Below are 26207 nucleotides of genomic sequence, written 5' to 3'. Positions count from 1 at the left end.
CGATCTTTTGAAAATCACGTGATCGGCTCCGATCCCCGATCACGTGATCGGATCGGGACATCTCTACTTCCTACTACACTATCTCACCTGTGAAGAGGTATGTTCAGCTCACCTGAGAACAGCTCATGGTGTTCTTCTTCATATTATTTGGTGCCGTTTTAATAAAATCAGCTGTTTTTTTCTCTTTTTTTTACACAACAAGCAAAAACAAAACAAAAATCATCAGACATTAATTTGACTTTGTTTATTCCAAAGAAAAGAGATAATTATTATTTTTGAGACTTATTCATAAAATGGTCTTCAGTTGTGTGAGCCAATATGCAACATTTCCTATATAATCTATGATTACACAATACAAGTGATAGATTTAGCATCAAGACATGGAAAGTACAAAAGCTTCTCATTTTGAATGTGTTGCTCTCTAGATGATTTCAAAGGCAGGTTATAGAGTTTTTAGAATTCATCAGATCGTTTCAATATATGTAGTCAAATTGGTTTGCTGTTTTAGTAGCAACGAAAACATTTAAAGAAAAAAATGCATTGATCACAATCTGATAATAAAGTATAAACAACGCCCATCCCATAAAACACATTTATTTCTAACATTAAATGATATTGAACCTGATTTAAAATCAAAGGGTTGTTCTACTCAGTGTGATTGACAGGAGAGATGATCAGAGGGGCAGAGTTTTTACCACCATCGTTCTTATAAGGACTAAAGTATGGGTAGAGTTTCTCTTTGAAGCAGCAGCCAGTGAAGGAGTAGATCAGAGCTGCAGCATCAACATCATAAAAGGAGACAAGACCCTCCTCATAATCCACAAACACCCCCACCTTCTCAGGCTGAGACTTCAGAGAGAGACGGACTGCAGGACCAGCAAGAGCTTTGTACTCATTTTCATTCCTCAACCATATCACCCAGTAACCATTCTGAGGAGACAGTGAGATCTTTCCCTTCCTGTTGATCGACTCTCTGGCCACTCCTAGATCCCAGTGAGTCTTCCCTTTAACCTGAACCTCGCAATAAAATCTTCCTGAAGAGAAACTCTGCTTTGCTAAAACACAAGGACAAGCATCAAATCTTTCTGGATTGTTTGGGAGATTCTTCTTCAAATCACCACAGTTGTGACACCTCATGTTTGACTTGTTTTCCATCATCAGACAGGATGAGATAGGGACTTGCTGTATCAGGATCAAGAGTCACCTCCACCTCAGACTGCTGGACCCTCTTCAGCTCCACCTCAAGCAGCTTCTTCATCTGTTTACTGAGCGTCTCCTCCATCTGAGTCACAGCTCTCCTCACAGTCCCCTCATATGAAGGTGGACGGACCCTGACTTCTGTCCAGTTCTTGGTGGGTGGAGCAGCGTTCAGGGACGTGAAGCTTTGGAGGAGGTGGAGCTGGTCTTCAGAGCGTGAGAGCTGCTCCACCTCAGAGCTTCTCTTCTTCAGCTCAGAGACTTCCTGTTCCAGCTCTTTGATGAAGCCTTCAGCCTGTTCCTCTGTCTCTCTCTGCTTCTCTTTGATGGTGTCCATGAGCTCGGCCTGGCTTCTCTCAACAGACTCCTTCAGAGCGGTGAAGACCTGAACACCATCTGCTATCTCTCTGTCTGCTCCTTCCTTACTGAGCTCCAATGAGCGGTTCATCTCCTGAATCTTCAGTCGTCTCTTCTGGATCATCTGCTGAATTTCAGCCTCTGTCTTCCCCAGCTCAGCCTTCTTTCCTTCATATTCTTCTTTCAGAGGAACAACATCATGTGTCTTGTGCTCTGAAACAGAGCAGAGCATGCAGACACACACCTGGTCAGTCTTACAGAACAGCTCCAGCAGTTTATCGTGCTTCACACACATCCTGCTTTCCAGGTTCTCCACAGGGTCGATCAGCTGATGTTTCTTCAGGCCTGCTCTTGTCAGGTGAGGCTCCAGGTGAGTCTCACAGTAGGACTCCAGACACACCAGGCAGGACTTCAGGGCTTTCAGTCTGGTTCCAGTGCAGACGTCACAGGGAACTTCTCCTGGTTTGACAACTTGTTGCTCTGAGCTGCTGCTGCTGGCTTTCTGTTGAGCTGACTCTGTGAACTGAGCAGCCATCTCAGAGATTAAAGTGTTGACCCGCAGCTCAGGCTTTATGTTGAACACTTCTTTACAGTTGGGACACTGATAAGGGACATTTCTATCCCAGTGTCGAGAGATGCAGGCTTTACAGAAGTTGTGTCCACATGGTGTGTTGACTGGATCAGTGAACACATCCAGACAGATGGAGCACAGAAACTGATCTTCGGTCAGTAGACAGCTGGCAGCAGACATATCTAAACTCTGAGGACAAAACGTGTGAAGAAACACAACTTAATGACATATTGTTTATTTGCCATGTCTATTTGAGTCCTATTACGAACCTGAAAATATTAACAAGCCCAACTTTTCGGGCAATTTGCACAATTAGCATAAGTTATGTTATTAGCATAAATTAGCATGAATCAGCATTATCTACCAAGGGGTTAAAGATGGCTCAAATGTGCAGTTCAGATGGTGTATTTCTATGAGGAAAATGAAAACATAGACCAAACAACCAAAAACGTTTTTTTGTTTGCAAGAATTCGAAATGGAGTCAAAAAAAGTGATTTGTTAATATTATAAATAAAATATGGAAAATCATAGCAGCATTTTGTTTAAACTCTAAAAAACACAATGTGCAAGCTCTATTCATTTGGGGGATTTTGCCATTGTTGAACAGAGGAGTGAAACCTCCTTGCTGAGCATCACTGAAGTTAAAGAGCAACTTGCAGGTTAGAGACACCAGTGAATAAATGTGTAGGAAAATGATGAATACACTAGATTTTCAAAAAAATATACAGAAATATACACTACAGTGACATCTGGCGTCGTTTTAGTAAAACATTTTCACTTCCGCATAAAAAAGCCTCCGCACTTGACCTCCCGCGTGTGACATAACACGGGGGACACAAGGGGGAGAGCGGCCGGTCTAACATATGAATAAACATGGATCACAATGCTAGTTTTGACACAGAAGAGGTTGAAAATATATATTCGAATGCATATGATTATAATTATGAGCCTGCTAGGCGTCCAAGAGACCAGGAGCAGCCAAGGATTAGAAAAAATAACGGCCATCGGAGAAAAATGGAGCTGTGGTGTGAGGAGAACCAGTGGAGAACTGGGCAGCTATCTTGGTGAGTGACCGGCGTTAGCTACAGAATGTTAGCTAACGTCACATCACAACATTGTGAAGTTAGCTATCATATATCAGGCTATAACTAAAGTAGTATTGATAATATAGTAACGTTACTGGCAGGACTGTTGATACTGATCCATAACAGAAACTAATGCGCAAGTATCAGCGTTACCTAATGCAACTCCACACTACGGTGCTGTGTACCCGAGGAGAGACGCGAGATACGGCTGATACTTGACGATCTGGCGGAGAAAGGTTGTGGAGCCTCCGTTGATATGCCGTTGTAAATGGCTTGATGGAAAGCAGGTGTGTAGTCGGGGAGGGTGCACAGCTGATTGCAGCAGGTGAGTGGAGGTTGAGCCGGGAGCCAGGAGTGACAGCCACCACGCCCACACAAACAACACAGACAGGGGGAAACAAACAAACACAAAGGAGACGGCTGGAGCAGTACAGCCACCACAGCGTTACCTAATGCAACTCCACACTACGTCTTACGGTGCCGTGTACCGGAGGGGAGAGAGAGAGAGCAGCGAAGGGGGGGGGGGAGAAGTAATACAGTTTCCTGATAAAGCTGTGGAAAGTATGTGCTGCAGGGAGGTGGATGCACAACGCACCCAGGAACGAACGCTAGCTCCCTCCGGTCCTTTTCCCGTGAGGGAAACTGTGGACTCGATGTCCTGACAGGCTGGAGTTTGTGCAACCTGCACGAACACAAGCTCACCATGATTACAAATGGTGAAATGCAATGTAAAATTACCGAAAAAATACCAGCTCACTAAATCACAACCGCTCAAACCAACTACAAACTACTACCGCGGATTGGGCAGAGAACGAGTCCGAGAAAGTTGCTCCCCCATGTGACGTAATATGACGCGTTTGACGTATGACGTTAAAAAAAAACAATTTTTAGTAGCAGAGAAAACGGCTCCTTTTCCTCTGAATTCCTGCCCTTATGTCTTGTAAAACATATCAAATCCTGCATTAACATTTTTTTAATTTTCAGGCAAGGTTAAGCATAAATGTAGTAAAAAAAATAACCTGCAAGTTGCTCTTTAATACTAGATGTTAAAAAACAGTAAAGTTATCAGCTGTATAAAGGCCGAGAGCAGTTATTACAGAAACAGTGCGGCTGAGAAAGAAGGGTTCAAAGCTCAAGGCTGCTCACCACAGTGTGTCACAATTATATAAGAAGAAATATGTAAATGTCATGCTTTTTATAAGTATAAAACTTGTAACATAACACCAGATACCTTGCTTTGGACAGTCCAGAACAAATCTAATATTTAGATACTACTTTGTTTAATACAGTCATTTATAAAGATGTTTTCAAATACAGGAAATATGAAAATAAGTTTAAGCTAATGCTAGCTTTGGCTGTATTCTGTCTAACATTCCTTACCCAGAGTTTACATTGTATTTTTGGCTGTTGCTAATATCTCAACCGACACATTTCTATTGTATAATATTCTTTATCTGGTCAAATGGATGTAATAGTCAGATTCAGATTTTAATCCTACTTTGACTAAATATTAAGTGATGTGTCTGTAGTGCACTCACCAGAGTTGGCAGAGATCCTGCTGTGTTGAAAAGAGCTACTGAGTCGAGTGTTTCTTCAGAGAAACAGAGACACTGCTGCTCTGTTGTCGCTCAGACAAACTTCAGCTTTCATTTCTGGGAAATTGAAACTCTTCTCTTACCGTGTGGTTCCACCTGTCAGTGGCAGTTTGCCAAGAGGGAGTGGAGGAAGAACTATTGAGGCTTGTTATTTAACTTTGTGACGATGCATTTTACAACTGGTCCAACGGCTTTTCAAACCGTGTATTGAGCACAAGTAGGAATATTTTCTCAATGCATTTCCTCCTTCCGCTTTATTTCAGTTTTACAGGCTGTGTGTTATGGTCCCTGTTTAAGAGCAGCTGGTGAAACACTTCTGCTGCATTCGACACGGTGAACCATCAGATCCTCCTTCACACTCTCCAAGAACTTGGAGTTTCAGGCACTGCACTTTCCCTCCTCACCTCATACCTCAAAGACCGCACCTACAGGGTAACTTGGAGAGGGTCCGAGTCCGACCCTTGTCAATTAACTACAGGGGTCCCTCAGGGCTCTGTTCTCGGTCCCCTCCTCTTCTCCTTGTACACAAACTCGCTCGGATCTGTTATTAGCCCGCATGGTTTTTCACCCCGTTGCTACGCTGACGACACCCAACTAATTCTGTCCTTTCCCCGCTCAGAGACCCAGGTCGTCGCACGCATCTCTGCTTGTCTAGCTGACATCTCTCAGTGGATGTCTGCTCACCACCTCAAGCTCAACCTTGACAAGACTGAACTGCTTTTCCTTCCGGGAAAAGATTGTCCCACTCTTGACCTAGCAATCAACATCGGCACCTCTGTTGTTTCCCCGACTCAGACTGCAAGGAATCTGGATGTGACCTGAAGTATTATTTGACTTATTTGAAGGATTAAAGTAACGTGTTATGGCAGGAAAGTTCAATCTGTTATATTCATTTTAATGTCACCTTATATAGAATGTGTGTTAAACTTGTGATTTCTGCATTGAGTGACTTCTGCCTAGCAGATACCAAGAAGAGGCCTCTAGGGTCTCTCTGTTAATGATCAATAGTCCTTGCAATCAACAGGGGAATTCCCAGATACATTTTCAGATAATCCAGTTAAAGTCCTGTTAATTAGTGGTTCATGTCCAGCATGCATTAGTTAAGAAACGATAAGGGTGTGTGTTTTGTTTGATTTCTTTGTTTTGTTCTTTCATGTGTGGGTACTGAATTGCTACAACATGTGTGCAGTGGTTAGCTAAAACATGTTTTTTACTCTGTATGAACAGAGAGCAGTTCTGCATTCCAGTAGATTGGAAGAGCTGGGGGAGGAGACATTCTTCTTAAGATTTTCAGCATGTCAATTATCAGGGAAATCTACTTGTTTTAAATAGATGTGTGTGGTTGATTACTTTGTATTAATAATAACAGTATGTGTAAAGGAAGCTGGAAATATGCAATGTGAAACCTTTTATTTCAAGTAAAGATGTGAACAATAGCTCAAATGTCTGGAAAGGCTGCAGGACAGATGAGTGTGTTCTCTATACTGGGCCTGTGTGAAGTTTGACTATTTGAAAAGCATCTCTAATACTGCTTAAGAGCATAGGTAATGTGTTCCTCGTTATTATTGATATGAAAGTGATTTACATGTATTACGTATATTTAGCCAACTATAACAACTATATCTTAAAACATACTTTTAACTTGTGTGTGGTAACCTGAGGCGGGAAGATGGACTCAGGGACCAAGGGCCATAAAGGGGATGTGTGTGTGCTGGCTGCAAGATGTGAAATAAGATAAGGAAACTTGTTGTTTAGAGCAGGTTCGTTCCAGACACCAAAAGGTATCTGGTTTTCGTCAAACTGAAAGAGACTTTTTGTTTCCGGGTTTCTTCTGCTGTGTCGCGCTGATTGGGTGCGACAGGCCATGTGTTGGTCTCTCCCAATGAGATGACCTCTGGGGGAAAGCACGCACACACCTCCTCCTGTGTTTTAGTATGAAAGCCTGTGTTTTCCTTTGGTTCGCTCTCTTTTTCTTCAGGCTGACCAAAGAGTAAGACAGGAGAAAGAGCAGGAAGTACTTCCTTTGTATTTGTATTGTTACTTTGTGTCATTAAAACAAGATTATTGTTTAACTTGCATTCTGGTGTTTCTTAATCCCTTCCTTTTTACGAATTTACCCAGTTTACCAAACGACACGCGGAGACGAGGTTGGTTTTAAACATCCTCAATCTCCAACAGACCCTAGATAACAAACTGTCCTTCACTGCAAACATCGCTGCTACAACCCGCTGCTGCAGATACACTCTTTACAACATCAGGAGGATACGTCCCCAGCTGACCCAGAAAGAGACACAGGTTCTGGTCGAGGCTCTCGTCATCTCACGCCTAGACTACTGCAACTCCCTCCTGGCTGGTCTACCTGCATGTGCCATCCGACCTCTGCAGCTCATCCAGAATGCAGCGGCTCTTCTGGTCTTCAATCTTCCTAAATGTTCCCACACCACTCCGCTCCTCCGCTCCCTTCACTGGCTTCCAGTAACTGCTAGAATCCACTTCAAGACACTGGTACTTGCGTACCATGCTGTGAATGGATCTGGCCCTTCCTACATCCAGGACATGGTTAAACCGTACACCCCAGCACGTGCACTCCGCTCTGCATCAGCCAAACAGCTCTATGCACCCGCACTGCGAGGGGGACCCAAGTTCCCATCAGCAGAAACACGTGGGTTTGCTATCCTGGCTCCAAAAGGGAGGAATGAGCTCCCCATTGAAATCAGGACAGCAGAAAGCTTACACATCTTCTTCAGACTGAAAACTCATCTCTTTGGACTCCACTTCGAGAGATAGAATTACTAACAAAGCACTTATATACTAATAAAGGGCTGGCTGATCTAAAGCCAGTTGAGTAGCACTTGAAATGTTTGGCTCTATGAAACCTGAAGTACTTTTATGATTCTGTTTTCTTCAAGGTTGTATCTTCCTGGACGAATGCACTTATTGTAAGTGGCTTTGGATAAAAGCGTCAGCTAAATGTAATGTAATGTAAACTTCCTCCTCCCTGAACAGACTGTTTGATAAGGGTTTTTATTGGAGAGAACTGACACGTGATTGTTGAATCACATTCAGGTCAGTCTTAGTTTATATTAGAACCAGATTCATTTGTATTCACCTCTAGTTTTGGGGGTTTTGGATTTAGATGTAAACGAACTACAGCTCTGTGTCAGATTAACTGATGTTGATTCTGTTCAGTTCTATTCTTTGATATGTAGTTAAATCAAATGTATATTTATGTTGCAATATATCAAAATGTATCCTAGGAACTTTAATATAATAATATAACAATAATAATCATGTGTTCCTGTCCTCCTTCAGTGTCTGCAGTGCTGCCGGCAGTCATGTTCAGGTAGAGAACAACCGGCTAAACGGCGCCCACCATGCGGAAACATCTGGAAAGGATCCGTTTCCGGGGCCAGAGACGGGACGAGTTCCTGGATCTGATTCTCCCAACACCTCCGACACAGAGAGCAACGAGGAGGTCGTGAGCAGACCTCGAGTCTCCGCCAGAGAGTCGGAGCAGCAGAGTGACGCTCAGGTACACTAACACACCAAATAGAGAGAAACTCCAGGGGATTTTAGCCTATATAGCACCACACTATAGGGAAGGCAAAATCACCAAAAACATTATAGTGCCTCTTTAATACTTCTTCCACTACTTGCACTCAGTCAGTCAGACAGTTAAATATCAGTAAGTCTTTATGTGCTCTTTTTTTTAAAGGTCAAAGTCAGTAGGCCATCTATCAACAGTCTTTCGAATCCCTCAAAAGTGCAAATACTCAGTTTTTAACTCAATCCATTCAGCACAGAAGCTACCTGAAACACACTACCAGTATAATTCAATGAACACACATTGAAATATAACACGTCATTTGACCTCATTCACACAGTACAACTGAAGTATTCATAGACATATTTCTGTGTGTGGGGACGCACTATGAGATTGCAAATGTATTCACTGTCTCGTTGCATTTTTTTTTTGCTCTGTGCAGACAGGTTGTTTTGAGTCTTTGCAAACACTGCCCTTATTTTAACCTCTTATTCCTTGAGCCAACTCCATATTAGAGAATGTGCTATTCAAGCATTGTGTCGCTGTTGTGTCTCGTCAAATGTGTTAGTTTGTTTATGTATTTTGTCTGTCATTTCCTGTTTTATTTTGTATTTACCTCTTGTCTTTCATTTCAGGCCCTGTTTTCTTCCTCCCCCTGTGTTTTTCCCGCTATTATCAGTGTCTGCCCCGCCCCTGATTGTTTCCACCTGTTCCCACTCACCTCATGTTCTGTCAGATTGTTTTCAACACTCCTAGCGGTAAGATAAAATGCTTTGTGAATACGGCCCCTGGTGTATATCAGTATCTAGTGTCTCTACTTTAAAGAGTCCTATCCTGCTGATGTCCAGGTGTATATCAGTATGTAGTGTCTCTACTTTAAAGAGTCCTCTCCTGCTGATGTTCAGGTGTATATCAGTATGTAGTGTCTCTACTTTAAAGAGTCCTCTCCTGCTGATGTTCAGGGGTATATCAGTATGTAGTGTCTCTACTTTAAAGAGTCCTCTCCTGCTGATGTTCAGGTGTATATCAGTATGTAGTGTCTCTACTTTAAAGAGTCCTCTCCTGCTGATGTTCAGGGGTATATCAGTATGTTGTGTCTCTACTTTAAAGAGTCCTCTCCTGCTAATGTTCAGGTGTATATCAGTATGTAGTGTCTCTACTTTAAAGAGTCCTCTCCTGCTGATGTTCAGTTGTATATCAGTATGTAGTGTCTCTACTTTAAAGAGTCCTCTCCTGCTGATGTTAATGTGTATGTCAGTATGTAGTGTCTCTACTTTAAAGAGTCCTCTCCTGCTGATGTTCAGGTGTATATCAGTATGTAGTGTCTCTACTTTAAAGAGTCCTCTCCTGCTGATGTTCAGGTGTATATCAGTATGTAGTGTCTCTACTTTAAAGACTCCTATCCTGCTGATGTTCAGGTGTATATCAGTATGTAGTGTCTCTACTTTAAAGAGTCCTCTCCTGCTGATGTTCAGGGGTATATCAGTATGTAGTGTCTCTACTTTAAAGAGTCCTCTCCTGCTGATGTTCAGGTGTATATCAGTATGTAGTGTCTCTACTTTAAAGAGTCCTCTCCTGCTGATGTTCAGGGGTATATCAGTATGTTGTGTCTCTACTTTAAAGAGTCCTCTCCTGCTAATGTTCAGGTGTATATCAGTATGTAGTGTCTCTACTTTAAAGAGTCCTCTCCTGCTGATGTTCAGGTGTATATCAGTATGTAGTGTCTCTACTTTAAAGAGTCCTCTCCTGCTGATGTTCAGCTGTATATCAGTATGTAGTGTCTCTACTTTAAAGAGTCCTCTCCTGCTGATGTTCAGGTGTATATCAGTATGTAGTGTCTCTACTTTAAAGAGTCCTCTCCTGCTGATGTTCAGGTGTATATCAGTATGTAGTGTCTCTACTTTAAAGAGTCCTCTCCTGCTGATGTTCAGCTGTATATCAGTATGTAGTGTCTCTACTTTAAAGAGTCCTCTCCTGCTGATGTTCAGGTGTATATCAGTATGTAGTGTCTCTACTTTAAAGAGTCCTCTCCTGCTGATGTTCAGGTGTATATCAGTATATAGTGTCTCTACATGTCTCCATGCTTTAATGTTCAAAAAGCTCTTTATTTTTCTCGTACTGCCTGTGCTGCAGCATCTCGTTTCACCCTCTGTCTGAAACCAGAGTGTAGCATTTGTTGGAGTGCATGTTAGGAAAAAAGTGCTTATGAAAAATATCTGATATTTTTGACATTTACAAATAAAGATGAATGAACCTGTGTCTTTGGTATTGAGGCGAGTGCTGGGGAAATGTGGCATAGGTGGGAGCAATCAGACTTAGATTTCAATGTGCTCGTGTATTAATGTTATCATCTTCAGCATCAGTCTGTAGTTATTTATTGAGAGCATGTATTCATATGACCACAGTTTGTAATGAACTCCTCTAAAGGTCGTCTTCAGATGTCCCTCATGATGTAGCACAGTGTTCAAATCAGCTGTTCACACACCCCAAAACCTTATAGACAACATTATGGCACACTTCCTACTAAACTATCTCACCTGTGAAGAGGTATGTTCAGCTCATCTGAGAACAGCTCATGGTGTTCTTCTTCATATTATTTGGTGCCGTTTTAATAAAATCAGCTCTTTTTTTCTCTTTTTTTTACACAACAAGCAAAAACAAAAATCATCAGACATTAATTTGACTTTGTTTATTCCAAAGAAAAGAGATAATTATTATTTTTGAGACTTATTCATAAAATGGTCTTCAGTTGTGTGAGCCAATATGCAACATTTCCTATATAATCTATGATTAGACAATACAAGTGATAGATTTAGCATCAAAACATGGAAAGTACAAAAGCTTCTCATTTTGAATGTGTTGCTCTAGATCAGGGGTCGGCAACCACTGGCACGCGTGCCAGCATTGGCACGCGGCACCGTAACCAGTGGCACACTAGGAATAAGTGGAATAAGTGTGCAAAATATTGAAATTGTATTTTCCGATCCTGAACGAGACCGCCGCCAGAGCGCGTCTCCCCGTTACCTGCAGAAGGAAGCCATGCACGCAACGCAGCCCCGCTCTCTTTATCTCCAGGTGACTTTCTGCCGCTTTCCTCCGTGGTGCAGTGCTGATCGTTTCACCACAGAGGAATGAAGCACTTCACTAATTGCAGTACCCATAAGGAGCTGTACAAATGCCGCAGTTTTTGCGTGGCTGTGTATTTAGTTGAAAGCCCAGTGGCGATCTGCTCATCTGTTATCGAAATAATACGCTACAAAGGGGCGGACTGGCCATCTGTGTGTTGAACTTTCCTGTCGGCTCCCAGACCGTAGTCGAGGAGGGCAGAAGCAACAAGCTTCAGGTTCAATAACCCACTTTAGCTTAAATGACTGGAGAGAGGCGAGCTCTTCTTGGGAGGCCGTTGCATTTATTTAGCTGTTCTTCTGTTTCACAAAATACATCACAGACCTCTGTTTTTCCGATGCCTCGTTTCACTTCCATGAGCATAATATCCTAACATGTGTGCTCTGGAGAATCACAGAACGGACGATCGTCCTTATTATTATGCCGTTTAAACCAATTATTTAAATGTGTTTGTTAAATTCGGCATCATGTAAGTTGCGCCGACAGGTCCACACACTGCTTCCCCGCCCTCCTGCTGATAGTTCACGAGCGTCCAGCACCTCAACCCCCCCTGCTCTAGATGATTTCAAAGGCAGGTTATAGAGTTTTTAGAATTCATCAGATCGTTTCAATATATGTAGTCAAATTGGTTTGCTGTTTTAGTAGCAACGAAAACATTTAAAGAAAAAAAATGCATTGATCACAATCTGATAATAAAGTATAAACAACGCCCATCCCATAAAACACATTTATTTCTAACATTAAATGATATTGAACCTGATTTCAAATCAAAGGGTTGTTCTACTTGGTGTGATTGACAGGAGAGATGATCAGAGGGGCAGAGTTTTTACCACCATTGTTAGGACAAGGACTAAAGAATGGGTAGAGTTTCTCTTTGAAGCAGCAGCCAGTGAAGGAGTAGATCAGAGCTGCAGCATCAACATCATAAAAGGAGACCAGACCCTCCTCATAATCCACAAACACCCCCACCTTCTCAGGCTGAGACTTCAGAGAGAGACTGACTGGAGGACCAGCACATGCTGAGTACTGATTTTCATTCCTCAACCATATCGTCCAGTAACCATCCTGAGGAGACAGTATGATATTTCCCTTCCTGTTGATCGACTCTCTGACCACTCCTAAATCCCAGGCTGTCTTCCCTTTAACCTGAACCTCGTAATAAAATCTTCCTGAAGAGAAACTCTGCTTTGCTAAGACATTAGCACAAGTATTAAATCTCTCTGGATTGTTTGGGAGATTCTTCTTCACATCACCATGTTTAACTTGTTTTCCATCATCAGACAGGATGAGGTTGGGTTGTGCTGTATCAGGATCAAGAGTCACCGCCACCTCAGACTGCTGGACCCTCTTCAGCTCCACCTCAAACAGCTTCTTCAACTGTTTCCTGAGCGTCTCCTCCAGCTGAGTCACAGCTCTCCTCACAGTCCCCTCATATGAAGGTGGACGGACCCTGACTTCTGTCCAGTCCTTGGTGGGTGGAGCAGCGTTCAGGGACGTGAAGCTTTGGAGGAGGTGGAGCTGGTCTTCAGAGCGTGAGAGCTGCTCCACCTCAGAGCTTCTCTTCTTCAGCTCAGAGACTTCCTGTTCCAGCTCTTTGATGAAGCCTTCAGCCTGTTCCTCTGTCTCTCTCTGCTTCTCTTTGATGGTGTCGATGAGCTCGGCCTGGCTTCTCTCAACAGACTCCTTCAAAGCGGTGAAGACCTGAACACCATCTGCTATCTCTCTGTCTGCTCCTTCCTTACTGAGCTCCACTGAGCGACTCATCTCCTGGATCTTCAGTCGTCTCTTCTGGATCATCAGCTGAATTTCAGCCTCTGTCTTCCCCAGCTCAGCCTTCTTTCCTTCATATCCTTCTTTCAGAGGAACTACATCATGTGTCTTGTGGTCTAAAACAGAGCAGAGCATGCAGACACACACCTGGTCGGTCTGACAGAACAGCTCCAGCAGTTTATCGTGCATCACACACATCCTGCTTTCCAGGTTCTCCACAGGGTCGATCAGCTGATGTTTCTTCAGGCCTGCTCTTGTCAGGTGAGGCTCCAGGTGAGTCTCACAGTAGGACTCCAGACACACCAGGCAGGACTTCAGGGCCTTCAGTCTGGTTCCAGTGCAGACGTCACAGGGAACTTCTGCTGGTTTGACAACGTGTTGCTCTGAGCTGCTGCTGCTGGCTTTCTGTTGAGCTGACTCTCTGAACTGAGCAGCCATCTCAGAGATGAAAGTGTTGACCAGCAGATCAGGCTTGATCTTGAAAACCTTTTTACAGTTAGGACACTGATAGGGGACTTTAGTATCCCAGTGTTGAGAGATGCAGGCTTTACAGAAGTTGTGTCCACATGGTATGGTGACTGGATCAGTGAACACATCCAGACAGATGGAGCACAGAAACTGATCTTCAGTCAGCAGACAGCTGGCAGCAGACATGTCTACACTCTGAGGACAGAGCAAGTGAAAAAACAAAACCATTGTTAGTTTTTTTTAATGATTATTTATTTAACAAAATTATTCTGGACAACAGTGTGCATGCAATGGATGGCTTTCAAAGTGCAATAACATCTGTATCAAGTGAAAGATATGGATGATTTAATCCTCTGAATCGAGGTTCCATCTGAAAGTAGATGAATATGTCCAAGCCAGATATGTAGAATGGGAACTGGCAAATGGCAAGAACTAAAACTATGAAATATCAGGAGTGTGGTGGCTGTACTCTTCCAGCCGCCTCTCTTGTGTTTGTTTTCCCTTTCCCTGTCTGTGTTTGTGTGTGCGTGATGGCTGTCACTCCTGGCTCCCGGCTCAACCTCCACCTGCTACAATCAGCTGTGCACCCTCCTCTACTACACTCCTGATTCCCATCAGCCATTTTCAAATGGCATATCAGCGGAGGCTCCACAACCTGTCAGCGCCAGATTGTTGTTTAACCCACAGTGGTAAAGCTCTCAGCCTTCTCAGCCTTCTCAGTATTATTCGCTATTTCCTCAACACTGTATATTCTTCTTACGTGTTCTTCTTGTGAACAGTCATCACCAGCCGCCACCAGTCACCATTTCCAGCCGGATTATTCTTTACGCTCCTCCACCTCAAAATAAACCTTGTCCTGCGTTTGGGTCCTCTCGGATAACGTAACAGAGAGTCATCCTAAATCATTTAGTTTTATTGCAATCAAATGATCACTAAAACTTTCAATGAGGTGACCCACAACACATAAACATTATAATTGTCCTTGAACTTTTGGCTGCCATCTGCAGGTATTCAGCGTCTGGTTCACACAGCTTATCATGCTGTCCAGTTCTGGACTTGATGCCAGTAAAGGAAACTTAGATGTGCAATTTAGTTGTGATATCTTTATGAGATCACCAACTCATCAAAAAAGTGATGACATGGCGATTTCCACTCCAACTAACATTTGTTTTACAGGGAAGAAAGAGTTGGATCCTAATTCTTAAACTCACACAAGTTCATGGACAGTTTGCAGGAATCTCTCTTTTCATGCGCTCAGTTAGAAACTTCTCCTGTCTACGGCCCTGAAAAGTATTTTCTCTCAGAGTAGAGCTCAGGTTTTGAGTTCATACCGGTTATTAACATACAGTGACAATGACCATTTGTACCATCTTACAAAGGAAAACATCCGTCCCTACAGAAACATTGAAGTCAAGAAAAAACATCCGGGAATTCAAGACTACTCGACAAATTGTGTAACCGCTGTTAAAACTATAATTGTATTGCTTTACAGGCAATACAAGATCAAATCTGACACTGTAGTGCAGAAAGTCCAAAGGGCAAGTCAGATAACTCTTATTCCTTTTATATGTGTGTGGTAAAACAAAATCACTGATTAAAATGTTAGACCATCATAAGTTATTCTTTAACTACAGACAATAAAGGCCAGGGTAAAGTTTGTACATGTTAACGCTAATATTAGCTGACGACGTTCTGTCTCACTTTAACTAACCAGAGTTTAGTAACTATTATATTTCTGGCTAAATGTTCTTGTTATTACATTACATGTCATTTGTTAGACGATTTTATCCAAAGCAACTTACATACATTCAGTACTGTGGACAATCCCCACAGGAGCAATTAGGGTTGAAGTGTCTCAGGGACACAACGACATGCTGATTGAAGTGGGACTTGAACTTGCTATCCCGTGATTCGAAGTCCATCACAATATCCACTGAGCCACAGCCTCCCTACAGGCCAGTACGTGGCAGCGGCTCCAGAAGAAATGTATTGATTTAACAGTTGGTTAAACCACAAAGTCCGACAACGCCACCCCGGGAATTTCACCCAGGGAAATATGACAAGTTTTAAGTCACTAGGACACACAGGTTACTCATGGAACAAGAGACGTGTTTCAATCATCAAAAATAGAACAGTTTATTTTGTACAATTGTAACAATGCAATTTAAAAACCGTCACATAGGGCTATGTCCAAAAGGGAAAACTAATCCACCGGCCTCAAAATGAATTCATTTTGTCGCATAACGTTTTTCTGAATAGTAAAACAGGTGTCAAAGATTCAGTTTTTAACTAAATGTTGACTGATATTTAGATAGTGTTCTTGTCTCTAAAGGGCAGCGTACTCACAGTTTCTGGAAGATTCTGTGTCGTTGAGGATCCAGTTTCTTTAGAGAGAGACAGAGAGTCGTGTCTCACCTGCAGCTCTGCTCACACAAACTTTACCTTTGATTGTAGGAAATGTTACGTCTCAACTTTCTGTGTGGCTCCACCTTTCAGCAGAGCTTTTACTGACTCGTTGCCACACACACACACACGCACACGCACACGCACGCACACGCACACACACACACACACACACACACACACACACTCTCTCTTAGTGTTTTTGTTGATTATTTTTACTGATCATATAGCTTGGATAATAAGTACTTCTACTTTTACTAAAGTGCAAGAGTACGTACTTCTCCCACCTCTGTACCTTAACTGATATACATGTTAAACTTAATATGAATTCATATTGCCAATTTCTGTAGCAGAGATAGCAAAAATACACACATCCTTTACTCAAGTAAAAGTACAGGTATTTGTGTTTTAAAATACTCTGGTAAAAGTAGAAGTACTGACTAAACTTCTTTACTCAAGTCAAAGTAAAGAGGCTTTGAAATGTACTTCAGTAAAAAGTACCCATAACTAGCAGCTGTTTTAAAGAGTACCTGATCTCCCTTTATATTAATAGAACAATAATGTCATTGTTAGCTAATGAATGTTTCCATGGTGACCAACGGCAACATGACAACGTTTTCATTGGTCCCTCTTCTTTAGAGAAGACCAGGAAATGATGGATACACGGATCGTGTTCAAATCAATAGGCATGCAATGACTCTAAATAATAATGATCACGCCACCAAACACACATTCAGACTAAAGGAACCAGCCTGTTTGGGAAATGTGAGAAGTAGAAAGTACAGGTATTTGGGTTCAACATGTGAGAAGTAGAAAGTACAGGTATTTGGGTTCAACATGTAAGAAGTAGAAAGTACAGGTATTTGAGTTCAACATGTAAGAAGTAGAAAGTACAGGTATTTGGTTTCAACATGTAAGAAGTAGAAAGTACAGGTATTAGAGTTCAAAATGTAAGAAGTAGAAAGTACAGGTATTTGAGTTCAAAATGTAAGAAGTAGAAAGTACAGGTATTTGGGTTCAAAATGTAAGAAGTCAAAGTAAAAAGTCGTCAGAAAAATAGGCTAAGTTGTGGAGTAAAGTACTGAGACCAGAAGACTGTACTTAAGTACAGTCACGAAGTATTTGTACTCCCACCTCTGCTAATTAGTAAAAGCTATAAATGAATAATATCCAGAATTGGTTGCACTCCCCTTCGTTTGAGAGTTTATTTTCCGTGTTTCCTCCCTGATATCTGGCAACCCGGATCACGGGCTAACGTTGGTCCATTATTTTTCGCTTATTCTACGTGTTTCCTCCCTGATATCTGGCAACACAGTCTAGTGTTCATGCAGCTGATCGTTCGGGTAAACATCTGCTCTCTGTAAGGTGTTTCTCCCTGCCATGAAGAAGCCTAGATGACCGGCAGAACTCACCGATAAACAGGTGAAACATGATCTCACCTACAACCGCTTCTGTTAGCCGTTAGCTCAGATTTAGCTTCTCTACAACGATGTTGTTTTTGTAGCTAAAGGCTAATTCTGACACTTCCGGTCCAGTTTATCTGTTATTAAAGCCTGAGTCACGATAGAAACACGAACATATAAGTGTTTACAAATGTGACCTTCAGTTGTTATTTATTTAAACTAGTCAAATATACTAAAACATCTCCTACTTCTGGTAATGTACGCTTTGTATACTGCTGTTTAAATAAAAGCTAGTCACACCAAAGTCCATTCAGAAAATATGAGATTTAACGTTTCTCTTGAAAAGGTGGAAACATAAAACAAATACATTTAATTAAATACAAATAAACATCAAAATATTCATTTAAAAGCCAACATAAATATATGAACATAACCATAATAAGTTAGAGTACAAATTAGCAGTCAAATATATATATAATTAAAACGTGTATGTATCCTTAAGAAGTTAAAGCAAAAACAAATACATTAATAACATAAAATGCCATTTATATATTAACATAAGGAGTCAGAGTAAAAATGAGCAGTAATTTAATAGTATTTATTAAAAATATGTATACAAACACAAGATTTTAAAGTAAAAAAAATGCATAACTTAAATGAAAAGAACAATAATTAAAAAGTTAAAATAAATAATGTTTGAGAAAATATTTTCATAGAATACTAATATTTATATTAACTTCTTTTTGCATATATGGTTACTTTGAGCATATACTTATGAATGCACAGTTTTATTTCATATTTTGTATCTTTGTATATCTACATTTGATATCTTAAATATGTGCATCTTTGTTCCTTCTCACTGCAGAGCATCGTCGTTGCTTTTATTTATTTGTGTCTATTTCTAATACTGCAGTGAGAGATGACTATAATATCTCATTATACCTATGCATGATGACAATAACAGCATTCTCATTATTTACCACACATCGTGTACAAGATTTGAGTACTTCTACTTTTACTCGAGTCATGTGCAAGATCTGAGTCATTTTACCACACATCGTTTAGAATACTAGCTTGCATTTTTCATAAAAAACCACAGTACACATCGTTTCAATAGGATCAATTTATATTTGTATTAATTTAGAATCTGAATCTAGTTTATCGCCAGGTACGTTTACACATAGGAATTTACTTTGCTGTCAGATATAAGTATTTACACAGAATGTAAATATACAAAAGATACTAAAAAACGTAGTGCAGTGAATATGTAACAATATATTTATACCATTTAAGTACTGTCCGTCCTGCACAACCCTCCGAATATTTTTCACATTTGTACACAAAGCTACCTTTTTAATATTATGCACAGCTTCCCACTTTACATAACAACATTGCACACATTTTATTATATTATTTAGGGTATTTATATTATATATATATATACTGCACATAGTTAGTATTTCTGTATTTCATGTAAATATTTCATAATTTATGTGGAAATAAAAGTGTAGAACAGGACCACACACACACACACACAGACACACACACACACACACACACCTGATTCTGATTTTATTGAACAAAGGATGGAGAGATCGAGCAGCGTGTAAAAGCTAAATCTGTCAAAATGCTATTAAAATAATTTAGAAGCATCATTTATTTGCTGAATGCCTCAAAACACTGTAAATATGCCTCAAACATTTAGTTTCTATATCGTGTGTGCAAAGTACTTACGTCAAACAAAGAGACATTAAAATGGCAGATTTTTAAATGGAGTTTGGTGTGACAAAAAGCACCTGCCTTGGAGCTGTAGGCTAACCTATATTTACCTTATCTATACACACAGGTTAAACAAGAGATTAATCCGGAAAGCATTATATTTAGCACTTTGGATTTTTTGTATTATAATAATTAAAACATGCACCTAATTCGTGATTGGTCAACAAGGATTTTATTTTTGAAATGTGCACCGGAAATGATCGCATTAGCTGCGGTTGGCGTGTGTGTGTGTGTGTGTGTGTGTGTGTGTGTGTGTGTGTGTGTGTGTGTGTGTGTGTGTGTGTGTGTGTGTGTGTGTGTGTGTGTGTGTGTGTGTGTGTGTGTGTGTGTGTGTGTGTGTGTGTGTGTGTGTGTGTGTGTGTGTGTGTGTGTGTGTGTGTGTGTGTGTGTGTGTGTGTGTGTGTGTGTGTGTGTGTGTGTGTGTGTCATATTTGGTCATTTTATAGAACCAGAATCAATCACAATGCTTTATTAATTAACAATGAAAACAGTTATCAACCTCTCCTCTGTTTACCTGTTCCCAACTTATGTTATAATTTATTGTATTTATTCAAAGGTCACGACCCAGACACGCTCAGCCTCTTATCATCTGGAAGTCTCGATTATTTACGTTGGTTTATCCAAAAATCAATGTTCAGACTGTGTTTGCTGCAAGAAGCAACGCCTCCTGGTCACACACACTCTTTAAGCTGTGAGACGTCAGCTGAGCGTCGGTAATTTAACGCTGTGTTTGGAGCTGGAGGGGGGGGCCGGACATTCCTCTGCTGCACACACACACACACACACACACACACACACACACACACACACACACACACACACACACACACACACACACACACACACACACAGAGCACAACGTTAGCTTCAAGCCTGTCACAAGGACCACGAGGTGGGGGGTGGTGGAGGGTGGAGGGTAACGTGATGTATTCCTCCGTTTCATCTCAGAGGACTAAGTCTGCAGAGCAGCTGAGGGAAGATGAAGCTGATTCCTAAGCAGAGAGATGAGGTGAGGGGAAGAGCTTTACACCTGCAGAGGCTTCAGTAGCTAAAGGACAGACATTCGATTGAAACGGCTCCTAATACTGTTTCCCTGTTACGGTCCTTTTGTACTGTCTTAAACCTTTCCTTCGAATATTTTATGAATTTTAAGGTGTCCTTGGGTGCTTTTAACGACGCCTCTAATACTTACTTTCATTCTGTGTGTGTAAATGATTGAGTGTTGATGTGATTCCCCTCATGAGTGAACAGAGAGCGGGAACAGATGGATCTCTTTAGGTGTTGAATTTCGGCTGGCAATCATTTTCCATTGCATTGTTTCACTTCTTTATTTTTCTTTCGTGTCTTAAATGTGTTGTACGTTGCACTGTTGGAGGAGCCTAACTTACTTCCTTTCCAACAACTACACTGTAAATGTTGTGCATGTGATAAGAAAGCCTTTGAGTATATGGCTGCATGAATTTGGAAAACAACTCCTTGCGATTGTTTGAACTGCAATTGAGTTGAGATTTGAAAAGCTCCACAATGCTTCATTCTAATATTTTCACCTACTTTACCTTAAAGAGTCCTCTCCTGCTGATGTTCAGGTGTATATCAGTATGTAGTGTCTCTACTTTAAAGAGTCCTCTCCTGCTGATGTTCAGGTGTATATCAGTATGTAGTATCTCTACTTTAAAGAGTCCTCTCCTGCTGATGTTCAGGTGTATATCAGTATGTAGTGTCTCTACTTTAAAGAGTCCTCTCCTGCTGATGTTCAGGTGTATATCAGTATGTAGTGTCTCTACTTTAAAGAGTCCTCTCCTGCTGATGTTCAGGTGTATATCAGTATGTAGTGTCTCTACTTTAAAGAGTCCTCTCCTGCTGATGTTCAGGTGTATATCAGTATGTAGTGTCTCTACTTTAAAGAGTCCTCTCCTGCTGATGTTCAGGTGTATATCAGTATGTAGTGTCTCTACTTTAAAGAGTCCTCTCCTGCTGATGTCCAGGTGTATATCAGTATGTAGTGTCTCTACTTTAAAGAGTCCTCTCCTGCTGATGTTCAGGTGTATATCAGTATGTAGTGTCTCTACTTTAAAGAGTCCTCTCCTGCTGATGCTCAGGTGTATATCAGTATGTAGTGTCTCTACTTTAAAGAGTCCTCTCCTGCTGATGTTCAGGTGTATATCAGTATGTAGTGTCTCTACTTTAAAGAGTCCTCTCCTGCTGATGTTCAAGTGTATATCAGTATGTAGTGTCTCTACTTTAAAGAGTCCTCTCCTGCTGATGTTCAGGTGTATATCAGTATGTAGTGTCTCTACTTTAAAGAGTCCTCTCCTGCTGATGTTCAGGTGTATATCAGTATGTAGTGTCTCTACTTTAAAGAGTCCTCTCCTGCTGATGTTCAGGTCTATATCAGTATTTAGTGTCTCTACTTTAAAGAGTCCTCTCCTGCTGATGTTCCGGTGTATATCCATTTTTTTGATTGGGATTTCTTTCACTTTGTTGAGAGAGATATTTAATGCTCAAACTGCTTTGGCTCAGCTCTTGTTTCTTATACAGTACTTCAACAAAACTGACTTGTCTTTAAGATATTAAGATATCTGTTTGTGAGGTTTTACAGCCTGAAGACAGTGTCGGCTGACGGATCACACATTCCCTGCTTCAATGAAAATGTCACTCTTTAATTTACATCCTGAGGTCATTTTTCAACTCCAACAACTATGGAGTAACTGTTCTCCATTTAACACTAACTCAGTCCACACTATAGCTCCAAAAAAAGCTTGGAGCTGGGCGTGTCTGAAGCTGTGGGATTTTATTCGAGCACCGCGACCAACAACCAATCACATGAATGTCCCGCCCCCGGCATACAAAGCAAAAAACCCACTGTCTCTGCCACCTCCCTCCATGCCTGGTTCCTCCGGTTTGTATCCCGGTAAATAGTTCTGGTCGTAAAGAACCGGGTGATTTGCTACCGTAATTTCTCGTTTGGAATATGAGGAAATGAACTGCGGTCTGGCTCTCCCAGCTTGCACGCGGTTTGATTGGCTAGCGCTTGAACTGTCAGATTTGCATAAACGGGATTTGATTGGCTGACGCTGGCTACTCCGGCGTCTCCGGCTTCAGAAGTTGAACATTGCTCAACTTTTGCAGCCTGAAACGCCAGGAAAGCTCCGCTCTGCTACCCACAATTCAGTTCGGCGAAAAGCGAGGCAACGTGACGTCACCCCATTCAAAGTGAATGGGCAGACGCGTTGGAAACCGTTTTGGAAGCTGTCGAAGCTGTAGTGTGGAAGGGCCGTAACGCCTCTGAAGCTTTGAGTCTTCAGTGAGGAAGAGTTCGGCTTTTATTCCAGGTCCAAGTTGATCTCAAGTCATTTATTGGCAGTGATGAAAACTGGTCTGGTGGCTTTTGATAAAAAACATATTAAGTGTATTTCTTGGAGCTTTAGCCCTAAACTAAAGCTCCTGTTTTGGTTCAACTCCTGGGAACTACTGGGCTGAGGTGCTTTACTGTGTTACCGTTTGTGTTGTTTACAATCATGAGCTTGTTATCAGATTTGGAATAATACAATCCATGTTTTGTCCAATTTTGAGCCTCGTGAAAGTCAATATTTCATTCAATAACGAATAATCTTTTCGGTTCACCCTCGCGCTGCTGCGTTCAAAAACCATCTGCTCTTTCCGGGGTCACACACACCCAATCCTCTGACAACACACACATTAAATAAATACCCTTGGTAATAGGACAACAACACCCTCTACACACAGTGAACAACACACAGCCTCAACCCCAACATGACATTCATCCCAAAGGCTCTTACAGCAGGACTTGATTGTTCATAATTATCACTTTCTCTGTTGATTTAAAAGTAGAGAAACATTGACACGCTTTGACACGTATTTGTGTATTATTGACACCATTTCCTTGTTTTACTTTACAGTGACGAAATAAAACTGTATTAGCTTTTCTCCCGTTGTGACAATGACAGAAAAAAGTCAGAAAGTCCCGCTCAGCTCTCAGCAATTTAGAAAAGAGTTTATCGCCTTTTTTAGCAACTTTACATTTTTAAAAACCTGAATATACACACTCATTTAAGTGTGTAAATACTCCATGGTTTAAACATGTCAGGCTGTGTTTCCGGTGAGAAGCGAGTTAGAGATCATGCCATTTTTCCTGCTAGACCGTAAACAAACTAATTAACAGACAAAATTGAAGGAAAACAACGTCATAAAAATCCTGTCAAACCATCTGACGGAAAATTGATTTTAACCTCAAACAAAACAGTTAATAATATTAAAACAGAAATCATCAGATCTGACCTCAAACATCAATAATCTGCAAATTGATTGGATTTGACTTAACGCTCAGTGTTTCCTCATGTTTTGTTATTGCAGACTAAAGTCATACTTTATCAATTAATATCCGCGCCAACATGGGGTTTAGATTTGTGGCATTTCCGTGACGTTTAGTTTCAACATTCATGATCTTATCGGGATCAAATCCAATAATAACTTTACGGATTAACTTTTTATTCTATTGCCATCTTAAAGTCAAAAGCTCAGCCTCACAGAGCCGACCGTCTGACTACAGACTCTTGTTTTAATAATAATACAAATAATAGATTACATTTTTATTGCGCATTTCAAGGGACCAAAGGCCGCTTTACATGGTGTAAGGACAGATGGAAAAACAAACAAGTAAGGCAAATAAGTAATAATAATAATAAGTACAAATAAATAGCAGTGGTAGTGTGATGGGTTAGCGCTCAAAGGCCATGTTACACTTCTTTCTTACAAAAAAGCCAACGTCAAAAAATCAAAACGTTGTCAATTTTGGAAAAAAATGAGAAATCGTAGTGTTTTTTTGATGTCATATTTTTTGAAATACCCTCCTGCATTTTATTTATTTATTAGATTATTAAATATTATCTTTTAGATTACTTTCTAAAAGTGTCCCACGGTGTTTTCTGATCAAGAAAACTAATGTTTGTTGTTGACAGCTAAATTGAACAGGACTTATTTGATATGACTGCACATACTGCCATGAACCTCATTAGCAACAGTTTGTTATCCTTAGCAACGGTCTGTTCTCCTTAGCAACGTTTTTTTCTTCTTAGCAACGGCCTGTTATCTACAAATGAACCAATCAGAATCGAGTATTCAACTAAGTGGTGTAATAAATAAGTTTGTTCTTGTGATAAAGAAGTGAATATTTCATTCAGTGACCTCTTTAATGATTGTTTCACATTTCACTTACTATTCAACATCTTCTCTTCTCTATAGCATTAATGTAAACTCAGCAGCTCCATGTTTTACATACTTTAGTAAGTTATTCTTCTACTAACATTTTTCATTTTTATTCTTACTGTCCTTGTGTAAACTTTCACTTTTATTCCTTTTGCTGCTCTGACACCGGAGTTTCTTAACAGGTATTTGTTAGATTAGATACGATTTATTGTCTTCATAAGGAAATGCAGTTTTGGATTCTGCCCCCGACAACAGCATATTCACAAATGACTTGTGTACATGTACACAGTTTGCACACACAACATACGGACAAAGAAGCCCAATTGCACAAACCCAATGGCCACATTTAAACTATACATTTGTTTGTTGAGTTTAATGGACATTGGTAGGAACGAGTGTTTGAACCGGTTTAACCTGCTTTTAGGGACCCTAAAGGTGACAGTTGTGGGTGGGATCAGATGTAATACGTTGTGCCTGTCTAATGATTGACTTCTCATAAATGCTTTCGATGGATAGTAAAGGTTTATATTATTCTCACAGTATTTGAATATCTCCCCCTCCCTCTGCAGGATCCCGACCTGCAGCTCCTTATGGCTGCGTATGATGAGAACATCATGAAGAACCCGTTCTACTTGGCGCTGGAGAAGCAGAGACCGGACCTCTGCAGCCGAGTGGCCGAGCAGCACGGCATCGTGAGTCCCAATTCTTACCTTCCTGTAGCGCTTGTTGCGCCCAGGTCTAGGGGAACCTAGGCGCAGCACAAAGTTGCCCACTCTCCCCACTCTCCCCACTCTCCCCACTCCCAAGAAGACGTCAGCACACAGAAAAATACCGTTGGTAGTTTAATGACTTGTTTTGTTCAAAGATCCGAGACAAACACACACAACAAATAAAACCTTTGCGTCCCATAGCTTTAAACTTGCCTAACTAAATAAGTAAAACAAAATACAGGCTTCTTACCTGTCCTAACGAAAAAACGAGATTCAAACAAAAAAGGGTTTCGCACTCCTACATAAATTAAAGCGTGTCTCCAAGAACAGATGACATTAGCTTAGCTTTTTACACTAACAAGTTACAACAGGGACCTAATGGGTAACTTTTACCACAGAGAACCACAGATCTACTACGGACACGGAGTTGGGGGTAGGAGAGGGTGATGAGAGAGGGGCGGAGGGACTGCCTTGCTGCAGCTTAAACGCTCCTGTCACTTCAGGTGGACCAATCGGTGTCAGATGCAGCCAATCAGCTAAATGGGCACCACACACACACACCCACACACACACACACACACACACACCCACACCCACACCCACACCCACACACACACACACACACACACCCACACACACACACACACACACACACACACACACACACACACACACACACACATACACATACACATACACATACACATACACATACACATACACACACACACTCCCACATGGAGAGAAAAACAAACAAAAGAAAACTCATCAAACTGGGAGAAAGGAATCCAACGTCCTTGAATAGAGCGGTGCAGGGATGTCGTGCTTCTGTTATGGAAATAAAAAAGAACTCACGTTGCCTTCAGGGTTCCCTGCTCAAAAAGCCAATGAGTTATTTGTCCATGGGATCTTTAGGATTATTGTATTTTTTAGATGATCTGAACACCATCAAAACATCAGCAGTACACGAAAA

The 26207-nt window shown here is 41.1% G+C and overlaps 3 protein-coding genes and 1 pseudogene across 6 annotated transcripts in view; 2 read left to right on the top strand and 2 right to left on the bottom strand.

Annotated features, from left to right (window-relative positions):
• Positions 1-10935, top strand: part of LOC307040153 (uncharacterized protein) — a 161292-nt gene extending 150357 nt beyond the window's left edge. For 2 of the 3 annotated variants that reach the window (XM_079682746.1, XM_079682747.1), the window contains 2 exons: positions 8118-8337; positions 8985-9078. In XM_079682746.1, the coding sequence (XP_079538872.1) occupies positions 8118-8243 (126 nt within the window). In that variant the 3' untranslated portion in view covers positions 8244-8337; positions 8985-9078. Of the gene's footprint in view, positions 1-2327; positions 3190-8117; positions 8338-8984 lie in introns of those variants that run through there. The other variant, XM_079682745.1, reaches the window with a different exon arrangement.
• On the bottom strand, positions 230-4895 carry LOC307040128 (E3 ubiquitin-protein ligase TRIM21-like; annotated as a pseudogene). The gene is made up of 2 exons (XR_013810651.1): positions 4749-4895; positions 230-2314 (listed from the first exon to the last, which is right to left on the bottom strand). The product of XR_013810651.1 is annotated as an E3 ubiquitin-protein ligase TRIM21-like (transcript).
• Positions 10936-11023: 88 nt separating the features above from the next.
• Positions 11024-16210, bottom strand: LOC307040132 (E3 ubiquitin-protein ligase TRIM21-like). Its single transcript, XM_079682712.1, has 2 exons — positions 16060-16210; positions 11024-13908 (listed from the first exon to the last, which is right to left on the bottom strand). The coding sequence occupies exon 2, from the start codon at positions 13897-13899 to the stop codon at positions 12256-12258; it is 1644 nt and encodes a 547-aa protein (XP_079538838.1). The 5' UTR covers positions 13900-13908; positions 16060-16210; the 3' UTR covers positions 11024-12255.
• Positions 16211-20207: 3997 nt separating this feature from the next.
• Positions 20208-26207, top strand: part of ankrd27 (ankyrin repeat domain 27 (VPS9 domain)) — a 35708-nt gene continuing 29708 nt past the window's right edge. The window contains exons 1-2 of the mRNA XM_079684548.1: positions 20208-20307; positions 25094-25216. Coding sequence (XP_079540674.1) covers positions 20278-20307; positions 25094-25216 — 153 coding nt within the window. The 5' untranslated portion in view covers positions 20208-20277. The remainder of the gene's footprint in view (positions 20308-25093; positions 25217-26207) is intronic.

This window comes from Notothenia rossii, assembly GCF_949606895.1.
Source record: "Notothenia rossii genome assembly, chromosome: 5".
Classification (NCBI taxonomy): domain Eukaryota; kingdom Metazoa; phylum Chordata; class Actinopteri; order Perciformes; family Nototheniidae; genus Notothenia; species Notothenia rossii.
This window is presented reverse-complemented; position numbering and strand designations above follow the sequence as displayed.